The sequence below is a fragment of the Neofelis nebulosa genome, chromosome 2, assembly GCF_028018385.1.
Source record: "Neofelis nebulosa isolate mNeoNeb1 chromosome 2, mNeoNeb1.pri, whole genome shotgun sequence".
In the NCBI taxonomy this organism is placed as follows: domain Eukaryota; kingdom Metazoa; phylum Chordata; class Mammalia; order Carnivora; family Felidae; genus Neofelis; species Neofelis nebulosa.
Genome location: NC_080783.1, coordinates 72,631,922 through 72,649,729, shown reverse-complemented (window position 1 = coordinate 72,649,729; position 17,808 = coordinate 72,631,922). Strand labels below are relative to the sequence as shown.

At 39.2% G+C, this 17,808-nt stretch overlaps 1 protein-coding gene across 3 annotated transcripts in view; it reads right to left on the bottom strand.

Annotated features, from left to right (window-relative positions):
• The window catches only part of LY75 (lymphocyte antigen 75), a 135,945-nt gene that overhangs the window by 24,065 nt on the left and 94,072 nt on the right, over positions 1-17,808 (bottom strand). Inside the window, exons 33-35 of one of the 3 annotated variants that reach the window (XM_058694554.1) lie at positions 15,910-16,032; positions 14,067-14,234; positions 5,143-5,840 (exon numbers count right to left, since the gene is read on the bottom strand). In XM_058694554.1, coding sequence (XP_058550537.1) covers positions 5,737-5,840; positions 14,067-14,234; positions 15,910-16,032 — 395 coding nt within the window. In that variant the 3' untranslated portion in view covers positions 5,143-5,736. Of the gene's footprint in view, positions 1-5,142; positions 5,841-12,000; positions 12,375-14,066; positions 14,235-15,909; positions 16,033-17,808 lie in introns of those variants that run through there. The other 2 variants (XM_058694546.1, XM_058694564.1) reach the window with 2 other exon arrangements.

The window sequence follows — 17,808 nt, the reverse complement described above, 5'->3', positions numbered from 1 at the left end:
AACCACTGCTGAATAATTACATAAGCAATACATGGCAAAACAAAAAATTTAGAAAGCTATAGACAGAAAAATAGAAAACAAACTGTTCACTTCCTCAAAATTTTCAACTGCCTCCTACTCAGGCTCATTTCAGCATTAGCAGTAACCCCAGTTAATTCAGCACTGAACCCTTCCTCTCGTGCTACAAGTCAGTGTGTGCCCCAGAAACACGTTTTAAGCGCCAAGAGATATGTTTTTACTTTGAGAAGAAAGGTGTTCGAGCAGAGGCTGGATAGCTCTTATGCAGAAAGCTGTTGAGGTTTAAGCACTTCATGAGCAGAAAGCTAAGCTAAGCCTTCTTCCATGCTGTTTATCTTTGCAGTAACCCTGTTATCATTAAAAACCTGCCTCCCCAAAATACTGCCAGAAGTTTTCAATTACAAGATGCTGTAATATTTTCTATACAAATATATTTCAACAAAGCACACACACACACACACACACACACACACACACACACAGCCTGCCCACAATGCTCTTTGCAAAGTACTTTTCTGTTACTCTTACTTCTTCACAGCAGCCTTGAAAGATAGGTTACTAATAACTTTATATTATTATGTGACTCTTTATGGATTTTATAACTTTATAATTCTATTGACTCAATATATACAGAAATTTAGGAGCCTGATGAAAACTTGAGCAGCTTGTACTTATGATTCCAAAAGTTTCTACATAGATCCTCTACCTAAAATTACCATGTGCTAAGACAATAAAACGGCACATCTACAGGAATATTTGGCATTATCAGTCAGTTCTAGTAGAACTCGCTGTTCCCTTATAATTTCTCTTCTTAAGCAACCAGGCACAGCATAAGAGGAAGTGATCCTTGGGAAATACTTGTTCTGAATATTAACAAAGTGAAGGCAAGGACTGCACTTTTCCCCCTGGTCAATAAGAAGACCTTTGCTCCTCTCCATTAGGATATGAGTCGTGCTTCCGTACCTTCCATAAGAGCAACTGTGGTAGAGTCAAAGAAAGAAGAGGAGCTGTTTGTTTATTATGTATGAAGGCAGGAGTGGGGTTCCAAGTCCCTGACTAACCCAGAGGGCCTGTGGCTGTACTCTGGGCTGCAAGATCTCCCTGAATCACAAGGAAATTCAGCCTCTCTGACTCCGCCTCCATATCACCCTTAACCCAGCTTCCAAGATGTCCACCTCCATCATCCACCCTCCAGTCCCATCGCAGAAGAGCTGTCATGAGATTTATTTATAGAATGGGGGTGCCGGTGTTACTCTGCACCTTTCTCGGTGGGCATCACTGGTCCATTTTCTTATAGATTCAGTTTCAAGATTTGCTCTCAAAATGTGAAATAACCCACACACACAAAAATAAAATACTTGATACGTATCATAAAAAACTGTAGATGGGGCACGTGGGTGGCTTAGTCAGTTGAGCATCAGACTTCATCTCAGGTTATGATCTCACAAGTTTGTGAGTTCAAGCCCCACACTGGGCTCACTGTTGTCAGCGCAGGGCCCACTTCAGATCCTCTGTCCCTCTCTTCCTGCTCCTCCCCTGCTTGCGCTCTCTCTCAAAAAAAAAAGTGGACAATGACCCTGTTGCAAAACTGGTTTTCAACACACAAGCACATTTTTAAATGCTTCTCAACAATGATAAAAGTCTTGAAATAATACCTAACTGTAATTTCACTTTCTTCTTTTTAGAAGAAAAAGAAACATTTATTAATGTTTCAAAATTTGCAAAAATATACCTGAGATAATTTCCCCTGAAACATCGCTGTGCCATCTACAAGGATTAGAAAAAGTCACATCAATACATGAAGATGATTTCATGCTTTGAATTCAATTATGAGATCAGTTCAGGAAAGAGGTAAAGTAATTTGAAAGAAACTGAAATCCCATTATCACCCTTACTTTTTAAAAAGCATTCATTTAAAACTTTTGGTCCTTTTATTATAAACTAGACAAAAGTACAGAGACACAACTCAAAACAAAAATTCACAAGACAGTAAAGTCTCTGTTATTATGTATCTTTCTTCAGTAAGGGGACAACAAGCAAGAAGATGATGAGTAAACAAGATGCATTTGGATAGTATTAAGTGCTTTGAAGAAGATAAAATATGGGGTTGTGATATTGAGAATGTGGGGCGTTCAGGGAAGGCCTGAGGAGGTGACATATGATCATACAGAGATTTGAATGACGTGGGCGGGGGCAGCCATGCCAAGGATAGGGGAAGGGGAGGGCGGTCTGGCAGAAGAGCCAGCAGGTGGTTGAGTCCCCAGGGGCTCAGTATGGATAAACAGAGTGAACAGCAAGAACGGTAAAAGATAACGTCAAAAAGAAAGGCAGGGGGGCGCCTGGGTGGCGCAGTCGGTTGAGCGTCCGACTTCAGCCAGGTCACGATCTCGCGGTCCGTGAGTTCGAGCCCCGCGTCGGGCTCTGGGCCGATGGCTCGGAGCCTGGAGCCTGTTTCCGATTCTGTGTCTCCCTCTCTCTCTGCCCCTCCCCCGTTCATGCTCTGTCTCTCTCTGTCCCAAAAATAAATAAAAAATGTTGAAAAAAAAAAAATTTAAAAAAAAAAAAAAAAAAAAAAAAAAAAAAAAAAAAAAAAAAAAAAGAAAGGCAGGGGCACGGGCACCTCATCTAGGGCTTGTAGCCCATGGAAATTCAAAATTAGTCATGTAGACTGATCCACATGGCCACAGAATGAGGACTTACTCTGAATTTGCTTATTCACTCACCTCATACCGCCGATGGGAAATCACTGACCCAATAAACATATACTGATCACATACTGTGTGCAAAAAGCACCATTATAGAAGAACTTTCTAAAAGGGATGCCATGGGACCTTACTCAGGAATTTACACAATGTGTTATTTATTTTGATTTTCAAGATAATAACTAAGAACATAAGATCACTTATACTAATAAATTCCAAAATAACAGAGAACAATAACAATGATTTCCACTTCAACGTTAAATTTATACTGCATACAATATGAAAGGTGCTTTTCTGTTAAGATCTTGCCATTCAGCTAATTCTGTGATAATCTTGAAAAGCTCTTTCTTGACTTAGTTCTAAGTCTAATGTAATTTTCTGATGGTGTTTGGATAGAAGATTGTGAAGTATGATGAAAAACATGGTTTTTTTCAGCCCTGTATCATCATGTATGTGAATGTAATCAGTAACCACAACTATCCAAACCCACATAATGTGGCACTCATGATGTTTTCTAATTGCAATAATTACCCTTCATTTTGTATGAAGAGAACAAAAGGAAGGAAATCAAGATTTGCCATGCCTGCACTAGGTACAAGCCATCGAGTTCTCACTTAATGCTCACGATGGTCATTCGGGGTATTATCTCCAAGTGCAATGAGTTGGATAACTTGATCAAGGCCATACAATCTGTACCTAACTCCAAAGTTTATGCTCTTTCTAAGTTAATCCTTACAGCCTCCTGACTGATAGAGGCTGGTTAATTACTAGCATTAATTTATTCAACATGCCCCCTTCTTAAGCTTTGGAAAAGCCTAGTTAACAAGGAAAAAAGAACAAAATTTTCCTAAGATAGCTTGTCCTCTATTACTGATCGAAACCAACTTCTCTGAAAAGACAGATATCAAAATCTAGAAATAGATTGTTTTAAAAATCTGACAGGAAAAGTATGTTTTGACTAACATGAAGTATGAGGGCATGGCAGCCCGGAGGGTGGGTTACACAGGCGTTTAGATGTTACTGGCAAACACAATGAGGGTGTGTAGGGGAGGGCGGGGTCACGAAACAGTCCAGCCTTGTCTTACTCAAAAAATAGGCTCAGTGTGAAGTATGAAAATCGGCACATCTTGTTTCTGCCCCTCCAAAGGCAGCAGATGGCATAACTAGTCCTAAATGCTGATCCACAAGGGCTCTCAGGAAAGGAGCTTTGATTCTGAGCTGCTTACTCTAGCTGCCTCCAACACTGAGATCCGTTCAACTATTTCTGCCTGTCAGCAGGCTTCCAGGAAGAACTTACAAAATGGGAGAGAAATTCAGGGGGAAAAACCCCAAAAACAAAAAAAAAAAACAAAACACAAAACCAAAAAAAAAAAAAAAAACCCACTTGCATAAGCATTTTATTCAAACCCACACAAGTATTCCCTTGGTTCTTGTTTAATTTGCTCTTTAATTCCTGGAACTGTTTAATCAATAGTGTTTCTGGATGGAAGTCTTCCCCCCCCCCCCCATTCAATTTTTTTGACATGCTTGTATAAAAAACTTGTAAAAAGCTTGTAAACAAACAAACACCCCACATATTCAACGGAATTGTCTATTTTCCTCCGTAGTCATTTTGGCAATGACTGACTAATCACGTGTGATTTTTACAGATGACCCTTGCACAACAGCAGAGCAGACTTAAAGACTTTTTAAAATCACACGACGTAAGACGAATCTGAGCTTAGCCTGTTCACGTCCCACCGCGATCCAGGGGTTAGCTGGCTGAACTGCTTTCCTGTTTCAACAACTTGAACACCAAGCGGCGGGACAAACAAGGCGGCGAGCACGGGAGGGCCTGCTTCCTCCCGCCCCCACCCTCCGTCCGCAATGCGCAGAGGGGAAATCTCCGCAGCCGACTTCCCCGCTTCTCATTTCGGCCCCAAATGGCCCTGAAGCTCCCCTGGCGTGCGGCTCTAAGTCCCTCTGCTCTGCCATCAGACAGCACCCCCGTTTGGGAACCCCTCCCCGCTAGTGGGGTCTGCGCCGAGGCTGTGCGCACGGTGGGCGAGAAAGGGCAAGCTCGGGTCTTCGACGGGCCTTTCCCTGGGGCGCGCTCTCGGAACCCGCTGCACCAGGGGGCGCCGGGCGGGGGCCGGGAGGTGACCGGACGCAGGGCCCCGGAGCAGGGGGGCAGGCAGGAGGGCGCCCGGGGTGGGCGCGCAGAGCAGGGTAGGGCTAGACGCCCGGTCGGGAGGCCGCGCCTCCGGGCCACCCTCGGGCGGCCAGCGGCTGGAGCTACACCACCGTGCCGGGGGTGAGGGCTACCGCCCGGGGTTTGGCTGCCGGGAGGAGGAGGGGACGCGGCAAGAGGCAGCTCACCAGCGACGGCGGCGGCGGCGAGGCCCAGCAGCGGGAGCAGGAGAGCCGGCAGCGCGGCCCGGGGCATGACGGCGCGTGCGGGCGCCCAGCTGCGCTCCTCGGAAGTGCGGGGCGCAGCGAATCCCGCCCACGCGGCCGGTCTCAGGGGGCGGGGGAGAAAGGCCAAGGGGGCGGAAGGGGGACCGCCGGGGGCTGACCCGGCAGCGAGAGCCCGCCCGTGCGCCGCCTCTGCGAAGTCTCTGTTTTATTTGGAACTTGTCCTTTGAACTGGAATAATTTCGGACTCTCAAAAATGTTGCAAGAGTCCGAAGAATTTCCGTAACCCTTCAGCCAGCTTCTCTAAATGTTAACAACGTGTATAACTCCAGTAAAATGGTCGAAGCCGGGAAATTAAAACTGGTATAATGCTATTAACTAATCTTCAGCTTTTATCACCTTTCGCCAATTGTCCCTCTAACGGTCTTTTTTGTTGTTGTTCTGCGCGCGTATGTGTGTATGTGTGTGTGTCCTTTTCTGTTCTAAAATCCAGTCCAGCATTATACATTGCCTTGAGATGTCTTCTCTCCTTAGTCTCCTTTAACGTGGGACAGTTCCTCTGTCATTGTTTGTCTTTCCCCCATCTCGTTTGAAGAGTACTGGCCATTTTGTAGAATGTCCTTCAGTTTTGGTGTGTCTCATGTATCCTCTGGAGGGAAGTTGGAAGAACAGGATTCAGGTTATGTTTTTGTTTCTTTGGCGAGAGTACCACAGAAATGATGTGTCCTGCCCAGGAGAGACACCATGTCAGTATGTCTTATCACTGGTGATGCTAATTTTGAACACTCGGTCCAAGTGTCTGCCAGATTCCTCCTTTGGATCTAGTGGTCAGAAACCTTTCAAAGGCTCCTCCCAGTGGACTGTGTCTCTCAGACAACTTTCATCTGTTATCAGCTTCAGGGATTGAGGACTTTAAACTATATTTGCACAGCCCCTGAAAGGAACGAACGCTGCCCATACCTTGATCTCAAACTTCTAGCCTCGAGAACTGTGAGACAATAAATTTCTCTTTTTAAAGGAAAAAAACAAAAACAAAAAAAACTGTGCTTGCTGTAAGTATAATCTAAGCAGCTATGAACTGACTGGCGAGGCATCTAGAACCAGATTAACACAAAGCACAAACAAGAGCCAAGTAAGACTGTTTGTTTAAACCCCAGACATAGCCTCATGTCTTCAGTGAAACACTGCTTTAAAGTCAAGTCTAAATTCAACAATAAAAACACAAACAACTCAATTTACAAGTGTACCAATGATCTGAGTAAATATTTCACCAAAGAAGATTTTCAGATGGTAAAAAGCATATGAAAGCACTCGACATCATAGGTCACTAAAGAATTGCAAATTAAAATAAAAATGAGATACCACCATACACCTATTAGAATGGCTAAAATCCAAAACACTGACAACAACTGTTGAAGAAGATGAGGAGCAAGAGGAACTCTGAATCGTTGCTGGTGGGAATACAAAATGGTGCAACCATTCGGAAGACGGTTTCGCAGCTTCTTAACAGAACTATTTATATCCATCCTTACCATACAATGCAACAATTGTGCTTCTTGGTATTTTCCTGAACAAGTTGAAAACTTGCACACACACAAAAAGTTGCATACGTATGTTTATAGCAGCTTTATTCACAATTGCCAAAACCTGAAAGCAACCAAGATGTCTTCCAATAGGTGATGAACAAACTGTGGTACATTAATACAATGGAATATTATTCAGCACTAAAAAGAAATGAACTATCAGGTCATTAAAAGATACTAAGAACCTTAAATATATAATACAGTATTAGTAGCTGTAATCACTATGCTGTACATTAGACCTTCTGAACTTACTCATCTTATAACTAGAAGTTTTTGTCCTTTGTCCAACATCTCCCCATTTCTTCTACCCTCAAGCCCCTGGTAACCACAACTCTGCTCTGTTTCTATGAGTTCAGCTATTTTTTATTTCATATATAAGTGACATCATACAGCATTTGTCTTTCTGTCTTACTTTTTTGTTTTTGTATTGAGATATAAATTGACATATAACATTATATTAGTTTCAGGTGTATAACATAATGATTCTATGTTTGTATATGTCATGAAATGATCACCATAGTAAGTTTACTTAACATCCATTGCCATATATAATTATACATATTTTTCTTAAAAAAAGAAAAAAAATATTTTTTTTGCTTGTGATGCTGACTTATTTCACTCAGCATAATGTCCTCAAGTTTTATCCATGTTGTCACAAATGGCAGTTTCCTTCTTTCTCGTGGTTAAATAATATTCCACTATGTGTGTATGTGTGATACAGGTATCTATACATAATTTATTTTATCCATTCATTTATTGCCAAATAACTAGGTTCCTTCTATGTCTTGGCTATTGCAAATAATCCTGCAGTGAACAGGGGAGTACAGATATCCCCTCAAGATCTTGTTCTCATTTCCTTTGACTATACACCTAGAAGTGGGATTGCTGGATCATATGATAATTATATATATATATTTTTTCTTTTCTTTTCTTTCTTTCTTTCTTTCTTTCTTTCTTTCTTTCTTTCTTTCTTTCTTTTTCTTTCTTTCTTTCTTTCTTTCTTTCTTTCTTTCTTTCCTTCTTTCCTTCTTTCCTTCTTTCTTTCTTTCTTTCTTTCTTTCTTTCTTTCTTTCTTTCTTTCTTTCTTTCTTTCTTTCTTTCTTTCTTTTTCTTTCTTTCTTTGTTTTTAAAGTAAGCTCTACACCCAATGTGGGGCTTGAACTCATGGCCACAAGATCAAGAGTCTCATGCTCTACTGACTGAGCCAGCCAGGTGCCTCTGGTAATCCTATTTTTAATTTTTTGAGGATGGGTCCTCTTCTTTCTTCTTCACAGGCTCCTGTTCCTCAACTTCAGTGAGGTAACTGAGGACAGGTAGAGGAAATCGATCAATTTTCCTGGTTGTCATCAGTACAAATGTATGGCTTTTAATTTTATCTGGGTCCTGTATGCCTTTTCTATGATCCTTTTATTTGTCTTGGTCATTGTCCTCCCCCATTCCTCTAATCGGGTATTGCAAAATGTTTTATTAACACTCTTCAAACTGAGACCCAATTTGCTACTCATGTTTCTCAGTAGAAGATCTTGCCTTCTACTCCATAGAGAAAGGGGGGCCATCAGGTCTAGACAAAAATTTTCAAATACTTTCCTGCTCTCCCTTTCTCTTCCACACAGGTCTTCCTTGTGTGGCCTCAGAGAGGACGGCAGTCTTCTCTGTCCCATCCAAACCCGGTTCCTTTTTCTGTGGGCTTCGACCTGCCCTTCTCCATCTTCCCCAAGATTTTCTCCTATGACTCCATCTTTCTTCCCTGCATCATTAATTTCTCTCTGCCCACTCTTTGTGGATCTTTCGATTTGTTTTGCTTTGTTCCTCTCAGTTTCTAATCTGTGAACCTCTTTCCCTCCTTCTTTGGAAAAAAAACCTTCTTCAACCCACCTTCTCCCTCTTCTTTCCTTTTCCACCATACTTTTCAGAATCTCACGTTCCCCATTTTCTAATTTCCCTTTCACTTTGCAGCTCACTCTGGATTCTGGCTCCACTCTGCTACATTTCCACTGGCTTAGATCACCAGTGTTTTCCTAATTTCTGGAGTCCAGTTTTATCTGACTTTGTTTCTCTATTGCTTAGCAATTGGAAGAGAGATGGAGTCCTGGGAGAAGATCTTGGGGAAGATGCAGAAGGGCAGGTCTAAGCCCATAGAAAGAGGAACTGGGTTTGGATTGACTTGATGTTACATTGCATTAAAAGGGTGAACTTGGCCAGTGAACTTACCCCCTAGGGCTTCCCAAACTGTCAGTCCACATAAGTTCCTGGGGAAGGTCCCTGGGCTGGGCATTGCTGAGATCCCTTTTGGCCTGAGATAGGTAGGAGGCCTAGATAATTTTAGACCAAAACACAGAGGGAGTCCTCCTCTGTATTTCAGCTCCTGTAGGCTCAGGAGTGGGGAAAATGGGATGAAGAGGAAAGGTTGATGAGGAAGACCAGTGAAGAGCCTGGTGCAAACAATCCGGGAGAAAAAAAAAAAAATTATAAAGGCCTGAATTGAAAGAGCTGATAATGGAGACAGCCACTCTGTGAGAAGCCTGAGATAAAACTGACTGAATTGTTGAATTAGGGAGATGAGAAAGAGATGATTGGAGGATGAATTCTGAATTTCTAGCTTGGGGGAAAAGGAGTGTAGTGTTTTCATACTGATTGAACGAGAATATACGAAAACTTAGGGGAAATGGAAAAAAAATTTCTAAACTTCTGCTTCTGATTAATTTAGCTTGGAAAAAAAAGAGAAATACACATATACTAAATTTGCTGAAATGTAGATAATTGTAAGAACATTTTAATTTAGAACATGCAGGGAATTAGAGGTGACTTTGTATGGATGATGAGGTCTAGTCAAAATAAGTCTTTGACATCTAGCTAAAATTTGTTTTCTTAAACAAGATAAAATTATTGAACTAATAACAATTAAGTCTTCACTTCCCCAAGAGGGCTTTAGGATTAAATGAACCTAAGATAAAGGAATGTGAATCTCTTTCCATAGCATAAATTTAGCAGTGGCTTGAGGATTTGGGGTTACCAACATTATGGTAGTCATTTGCAGAAGACAACTGCCAGATAATGGCAACATCCTGCCCCAGGATCGGGGAGGGGAACATGCTGTGTGTGGGGAGAAAGGACGAAAAAGAGGATGATCAATGGTATCACTTCCACATTTGTCCCCTGTACCTGATCATTAGGTGCATCTACTTACTTTTTTAGGTACCCGGTTTCAAGAGATCAATTTTGTCAGACCGCATGTGAGGGTTGAATTAGCTAGGGAAGACTGGAAAAGGCTGTCTTCATTTCTATTGATCCATCTGCAACTGGTCAAATGAGGAAGTGAACACCATATGGGCAGTTGTGGTCATGCTGAGAAGGACTTTCATGTAGATTATCCAGTGGGAGTTAGAAATATGAGCCTGGAACTTGATATGTAATCTACTGACTTAGAAGTGGCTGATGAATGCCTTGGGCTGGGAGGTAGGGGAGAATCTCCTGAGGGAGCACTATGAGAAGTAAGAGTGGATCGTAGATGGAATTTCTGCTGATCTAATAGTTAAAAGACTTGCTGAGAACTGCTGAATCAATGGCATCTGAAAAAGAGACTCAAGTCAAACATTCAGAGGTACAGGATGATATTTATTCTTTAAAAAATGTACACAAAATCTTAAGGATACCTCACATTACAACAGCTGTATATTTACCTTTTCTTATACTACATGCCTCACATAATAAAACCCAATCTAGAGATGTTTTTGAGATACATTTTTTCAACAAGGATCAACAACACTTTCACTAAAAAAATGAAACGTTTATTATAGCATCGCTACTATATATAGCTGTGTTTTCACATCAAGTTGGTTTAGTTCTTTGAAGAAAGTCTTTAACAACTAAAATTGTACAGATCACAGGGTAAGAGGACCTAGTCTAACAAATTCAGTAAAAGATATTTTTTAGGACAACCATACTATACTTTAGACTATACTAAAACTGTCTTTTGAAAATTATTTATAAGTTTATCATAGTACAAACACTCTAAAATTTTAAAATAAATCTATGGATATTATACAAAAATATTCTAAAGTATAAATATAAACACTGAATAAAACATTCACCATGTTCAGTGGAAACTATCATTCAAAATATATTCTAGGTGGTAAACTTAAAGTGATAACCACCAAACAGTGTTTCCTTAATTATTCATCACTTAAAATAGTAGTAATCACAAAGTTTAGAGTTTCATTATAAAATTTTCAGTTTCACAAATGCAAGATACACAATTTCTTGTATACATAGACACCTTTTCTCTTTAGCTCACAGAAAAAGGCATTAAAGTAACACAAACTTCTTAGTCAAAATTTGACATGTCACATAAAGCATAAAAATTGCAAAATTTTCAAGAACTTGTATCCTTAGCTGATTCCCTTTAAGAGGGAAAGAGTTAAATATTGTACATAAGAAAAGACAAAAACCACACTGCTACAGTATACCTAAATCAGTCTAAAAACAATGTTCCTGTATACTTTAGAAAAATGTTAAGTATTAAATCTTCTTTAAAAGCCATCATTTTATGAATAAGTATGACAAAACAAAATATTTGCATTTAATCAATTTTAGTATGAAATATGTTTGGAATAGTATAAGAAGCATCTTGCCAAGAGCATTATTTTGCTGTATAAAAAAGTAAGCATATCTCATTAATAATTTCTCCTAAATGCTACAAATGACTACTTTAAAACAATGTTGATATTATTTACAGTTATGTTTTTACCTTGAGGTACAAATTTTGCATTAGGCTAGATTTTTTTTTTTTTAGTAGGCTCCATACCCAATGTGGGGCTTGAACTCACAACCCTGAGATCAAGAGTTGCATGCTTTACTGACTGAGCCAGCCAAGCACCCCTAGGCTGGATATTTTTAAAAGCAAAAAGGTAGACTTGTGACTTATTAACATGCCAATTTTAAGTTAAAATACCATTAAAATATACATATCCTAGTTACTAACTACATTCTTACAGAGAAAATGCACATGAAATTTATTACCCTACAAATAACTTGGACTTTAGTCCCAGCTTTGGTTCTTTTCCATTCTATTTTTTTTTTTTTTTTAATTTTTTTTTTCAACATTTTTAATTTATTTTTGGGACAGAGAGAGACAGAGCATGAACGGGGGAGGGGCAGAGAGAGAGGCAGACACAGAATCGGAAACAGGCTCCAGGCTCCGAGCCATCAGCCCAGAGCCTGACGCGGGGCTCGAACTCACGGACCGCGAGATCGTGACCTGGCTGAAGTCGGACGCTTAACCGACTGCGCCACCCAGGCGCCCCTCCATTCTATTAAGTAAAGTTTTAAACATGGCATTTCGTGGATAATTCACTGTAGATACTAGGACTGCAATTAAACAACTGAAAAAGTACTAATGACTTCTACTTTAGAACAGAGTAAATACTGACACTGGGAAAATCTGAGAAGGCTCATTTTCCTTAACACGTTAGTGCAAATTAACAAACTTTTAGAAGAATTTACTCATGGAAAGTGGGAAGCATAATCTCATCTTCATTCATTCCTTGTTCATATCGAACTGAAGAGAAGACTGCCCAGTGCAAACGGTTCCTTTGGAAGAGGAACCAAATCAGTGCACTGATGAGAGCTAAGACACTTAGCACAGCAAATGTGATAGTTATTCCTCGGTAATCAGAGCCTAGAATAGGGAAAGGTTTGACATTGGAGGAGAGAATATAAAAGCGATCATTATTGATCTAATACATTAGGCTGTGTGTCACATTGTAAACTCTGTACGAATTAGACACAATAAGTACTTGATTTGTTTCATAGCATTAACACAGAATTCAAAGTCATCATCACTCAAGTATTTTCTTTACAGATTTAACCGTTTTCCTTTTCATTCAAATCCTATTCATTGTTTTAGCAATTTTCTTTTAAAGAACTTAGAGTATTATCATTATTCTCACTTTCCCTCCTCATCATCCTTTCTGAGAACATCACTCCCAGTATATTACCTTACTTTGATAGCAAATTGCTGTAAGTTGTAAATTTTTGTGTTTGACTCACCCAATGCCAAATAAAGTGTTATTTGCTTTAAAGCAAATTTACGACTTTAGGATGACTTCATTTAGCTACTAGCTATTCAATTTCAAATGCTCTTCCAGGCCCCTTCTCTACATGCTGCACAGATGGACTCATTCTGTCCCCTTGTTTTAAACATCATCTCTAAACTGACCTCCCTTCTCTTTCATATGTCCAACTGCATGCTAGACATTCCATATGAATATCTCATCTCCATATGGACAGTTCAAAATGCCAAATCAGAACTCTCGGCTTACATCACCCTAACCCTGCTCCTGGGCTCCCCCTATAATCTTCCAGTTGTTTTCCATTTCACTCAGCATAGAACCTGAACTCTTCAGCCTGGCTTCCAGAGCCCTAGGTGGCTGGTACACGCCTACCTTTCAGCTCTTCCTTGAGCACTCATCAAGCTTGTTCTGCTTGAGGCTTTTTGCTCCATCTGGTACCTCTCCCTGGCGTGCCTTTTCCCCTGATCTTTGTTTGGCTGGCCTTTCAAATCTCAGCTTCAGTGTCTCCTACTCTTAGACATCTTCCCTGATAACCTAATCTAGTGTAGCCATCCCCATACCCAGCACACAAAACCCAGCATACAGTAGACACGCCAAATATTTGCTGAATCAATGCATGAATATATAGATACCAATCACTTAGTATTGGCGATTTATCTTCAATATTTATTCACCAAAAGGACGCTTTTATGCTAAATCTTTAAAAATGTTGCCATGAAAAACTTAGAGCTCCTTTCTCTAGAAATGAAATTAAGGTAAGATTTTTTCTGGTTATTCTATGCATCAATTCAGGATGAAACCTAAGTTTAAATTATGACTTTCTACAGATGTTCCTTCCAGGAAATTTTAATTAATTAAATCCAGTTTTGCACTGTTGCTAAGCTAATCATGAGTTTTATGGGAATGAGGAGAAAGGAAGCAAGCTAACTACAGAATTAGACCTTTGACCTTTTACATATCTGACCAACAGAGTCAAATATATCTTAAGAACATATTCAAAGAAATGAGCTCCCTAATATTCTGGCAGGTTCTATTTTTCTTAGGAAATAATTACACAAAGTTTAGGCTGTTTGTGGTTTCACCTGGGAGTCTTAGACATCTTGGTATTTATTATCTCTTACAATATATTTTTCTGAGGGAAAGCATCTGTGTAGCTTAAGCAATTTTTTTGGTTATCCTTTAAGGACTAAATAAGGACTTCAGGAGGCAAGTGCAAAACATTGCACATAATTGAGTTGTACATTTACTTCCTGACCTGTTCTGCAAAAATATTCCTTAAGGGCAGGTTCCGTACTTACCCAGAGGAGCTTTGCAGACAACCCTTCCATAGCCATGTGAACATTCAACTTTTATCCAAGTTTCATTTGAAGCTAACAAAATGCTACATTTTCCATCACCACTCTTAATTTTATTTGCCCATTTGACAAATGTCACTTTTGATCCATCCAACCAATTCCAAGACTGATCTAAAGAAAGAAATTAAGTTTATTGTCTCTAAATTTCTAAGGTAGAAAGGCATGTGGCTCATATAACTCATTTACATAGAACTATGCTATGCTACTGTTGAAAATGAAACTTATTAAAAATGAAAATATTAAAAAAAAATCAGTCCTTCAGTTGCACTTGTCACATTTCAAGTGCTCCATAGCCATATATGGCTAGTGACTACTCTGTTACACAGCACAGATATAGAACATTTCCATCTTTGCGGAAAGTTCTATTAGCACTGATATAAAATGTGGTGTTTTGATTAAAAAGTAGAATGCTTGCACATTCATTGTGGAAGGGATAGATTTCTAAAGACCTGCATCTCCATCAGCAACCTCACCTCCTACTAAAAAACTCGTATCATTAAAGATATGCTGGGGAAGAAGGGTCTAGAGGGTCCAGGAGGGTCTCCCCACCAGGACTCCATTTTTATTTTCCAGCTGAGGTAGCACCACCTTGTGGTGATAGTGTAAACACAATTTAGAACTCATTTAGATGGCCAACTTTGAATCCATTCATTTTGACAAGTGCTTAATATTTTGGAATTCACATGTATTTCAATTATTTAGAATTCAACTTTGTATAAAATGTGAAACACACTTCCTATTCTTCTATTGAATTTGTACTCTTCATTCTTTATCCATTTCAAATTCACTAAAATCTTTTTTACCCATTACTGCTTGGATTAATCCATTATTCCTTGAGAAATTCTTCCACAAATCTTTTTTAATTCTGTGCAATTTTACTAAGCTGGTTTGAAAGACAAAATCATCATTAAGGATTAATTATTCTCTTGGGGTGCCTGGGTGGCTCAGTAGGTTAAGCGTCCAACTTCGGCTGGGGTCATGATCTCACAGTTCCTGTTAGTGAGTTTGAGCCCACCTCTGGCTCTATGCTGACAGCTAAGAGCCTGGAGCCTGCTTCAGATTCTGTGTCTCCCTCTCTCTCTGTCCCTCCCCTGCTTGTGCTCTGTCTCTCTGTCTCTCAACAAATAAATAAACTTAAAAAAAAATCACAGAGGCAGTGTGAGTAGGGAAGGGACAGAAAGAGGGAGAGAGAGAATACTAAGCAGGTTCTGCACTGTCAGTGCAGAGCCTAATGCGATACCGTGAGATCATGATCTGAGCCAAAACCGAGAGTCAGACGCTTAACTGACTGAGCCACCCAGGTGCTCCAATATTAAAAATTTTTTTAAAGAATTAATTATTCTCTATGGTAAAAATATTTCAAGATGGAAGAGAACAATAAGAAGAGAACTTTCTGAATAACAGAGTTATAAGCTATAAAAATACGACTGATAGACACTAGAACTCTAAGGAAAGTAAGTCATGGGTTCTTTGTGGGACATGGGGGCACAAATATCGTTGTAGGAGAAAAAATATGCTATTGATCCAAGTACCTTAAGCATCTAGAACACCCCAGTTGATTTAATCTGACTTTCTATTTCATTAGTATTTTCCATCGGTACTAATAAGTCACTTGAATATTCATTAGGATTTTATAAATGTCCAAAACAGCCAGCAGACCTAGCTTATTCATCAATAAGAAGCATTTGAATTAACAACCACTTGACATTCTTTAGCAAGGCTGACTTGGTATTTAGGACAAATTGGAACTCTCTTTGCACACTGTCCACACAAATATGTCACTTACCAGTAGAATGTTGAGATAATCCGAGCCAAACTCTCATGGTAATGTTATTATTTTCCCTCATCAGTCTGCTCACAAATTTATTCTCATCTTCATCCTCTATGGTAGCAATAGTTGCAGAATGATCTGTTGACGGAAAACAAATCCTAAACTAATGAGCTTTATGCAAACTAGGGAAATGGCTTATTTTCAAACAGCCATTTGAGAAAAAAAAATCAATCTTGATAGATCATTGAGAAATTCAAGCTTTACATAGAGAATACTTTTTAAATCTGATATTTGTGTCATATTTTTAAAAGAATAGCATTAATAGATCCCAAAAAAAGTTAGACATGTTTCTAGATTGAAACTTTATTTAGAGAAATGTTATGTTTCTTTAAAATGTTTACCTGATAATATTATTTGACCTTGGAACTGCCTACCAATGAGACCTTTGTATATGAACAGCTAGTTAGAAGAAGTGGGGTATGTGATTGTAAAAAGACATATCAGCATACTCTCCATATAATAGCTCAGCTTTAAATTCGCTTCTATTAAAATGAAAATAAAAGCAAACAGGTTTGGGATATTGAGGAGCATTAGCGTTTCCTTTAATATTATTTTATACATAAATGAACTTGGTTATGCCCATTATATGTTCCCAAATATAGTATGGAAGTGAATACTCTTGAAGTTTGATAAATTGCCCTAAACCCACAGAGAAAATAGTATTATCACCATCATCAAGCAAGGGATAAAAATAAAATAATAACTAGACTTGGAAATAAATCCTAAGTAGAATCAAATACTCTCCAACAGTGACAAGGCTATCTACACTTGAACTAAAGCATTTTTTTCGTGGTGGTGATACTGGGAGAATGGCAAAGGCAAGTCTTTACTCCTTTATAGAAGACCACAGTGTGCACATGCTTGTTTAATATTACATAATCCTGTAGGGAAGATATCACTATTTTACAGATGAGGAAATTGAGCCTCAAGGAGATTAATCATTCAGGTTTTTACAGCTAGCCAGTTATAAATTTAGAGAGACAATCTCAATATTTTCTAATAATAAGAATAATTTGCTCACTATTTGCAGGGCACGGTGCTACATTTGCATATATTATCTCATTTCATTCATTCTTACAACAACGCAACCTTTGAAATAAGTACTATTTTCATTCTCACTGTTCAGATGAGAAAAGAGAAGCAATTATGTAACTTCTATAGTATCACTCAGCTAGTAAGTATGGGAGTAGGATTTAAAACTTAGACCTGTCTGCCTCCAAGGCTTAAGTACTTAACTCCCACACTACAATGACAGTAACCCTTCCTATTTTTTCCTGTAGGAGCAAGAGGCGTCTCACTTTCAGAACACATACATAGTTCACAATAGTTCCCATCGTGTGTGTGTGTGTGTGTGTGTGTGTGTGTGCGCGTGTGTGTATACACATACACCACACAGGAGTTCCCACACAAAAGTTTCCATCATGTAGTCAAGCAGTAACAAGGAGATTTTTAAATCAGGCAAATGACTCCACAACAGTTAGCAAAATAAATGAGAGATATGCCACCAGTCTGGCTAAACTGCTACCCAAGGATGCAGGTCTTTGAAATACTCTCGGTGGTCTCCCCAGAAGTCATTTCACAGTTTGACTATAGAGTAAATTTATTATGGGAGAGATCCAATTATTGCTGTTCTTTCTAAAATAGTTAAATTTGAAGACAAAAAGTCCTGTTCCTTATGATGTTCAGAGGATATGGGCCATTTCTATTGCAGGATGGATGAACAACCCATGCTTCCTTGATTTTGTTACCCTGGTCAGTGATAAGCTTACTTATTTATAACTAAGTAGTGGGAAAATCTGTAATTTGTATTTAGTACTTAACCAACTTCAAAAAAAAATTGCCTTTAATCCCTTC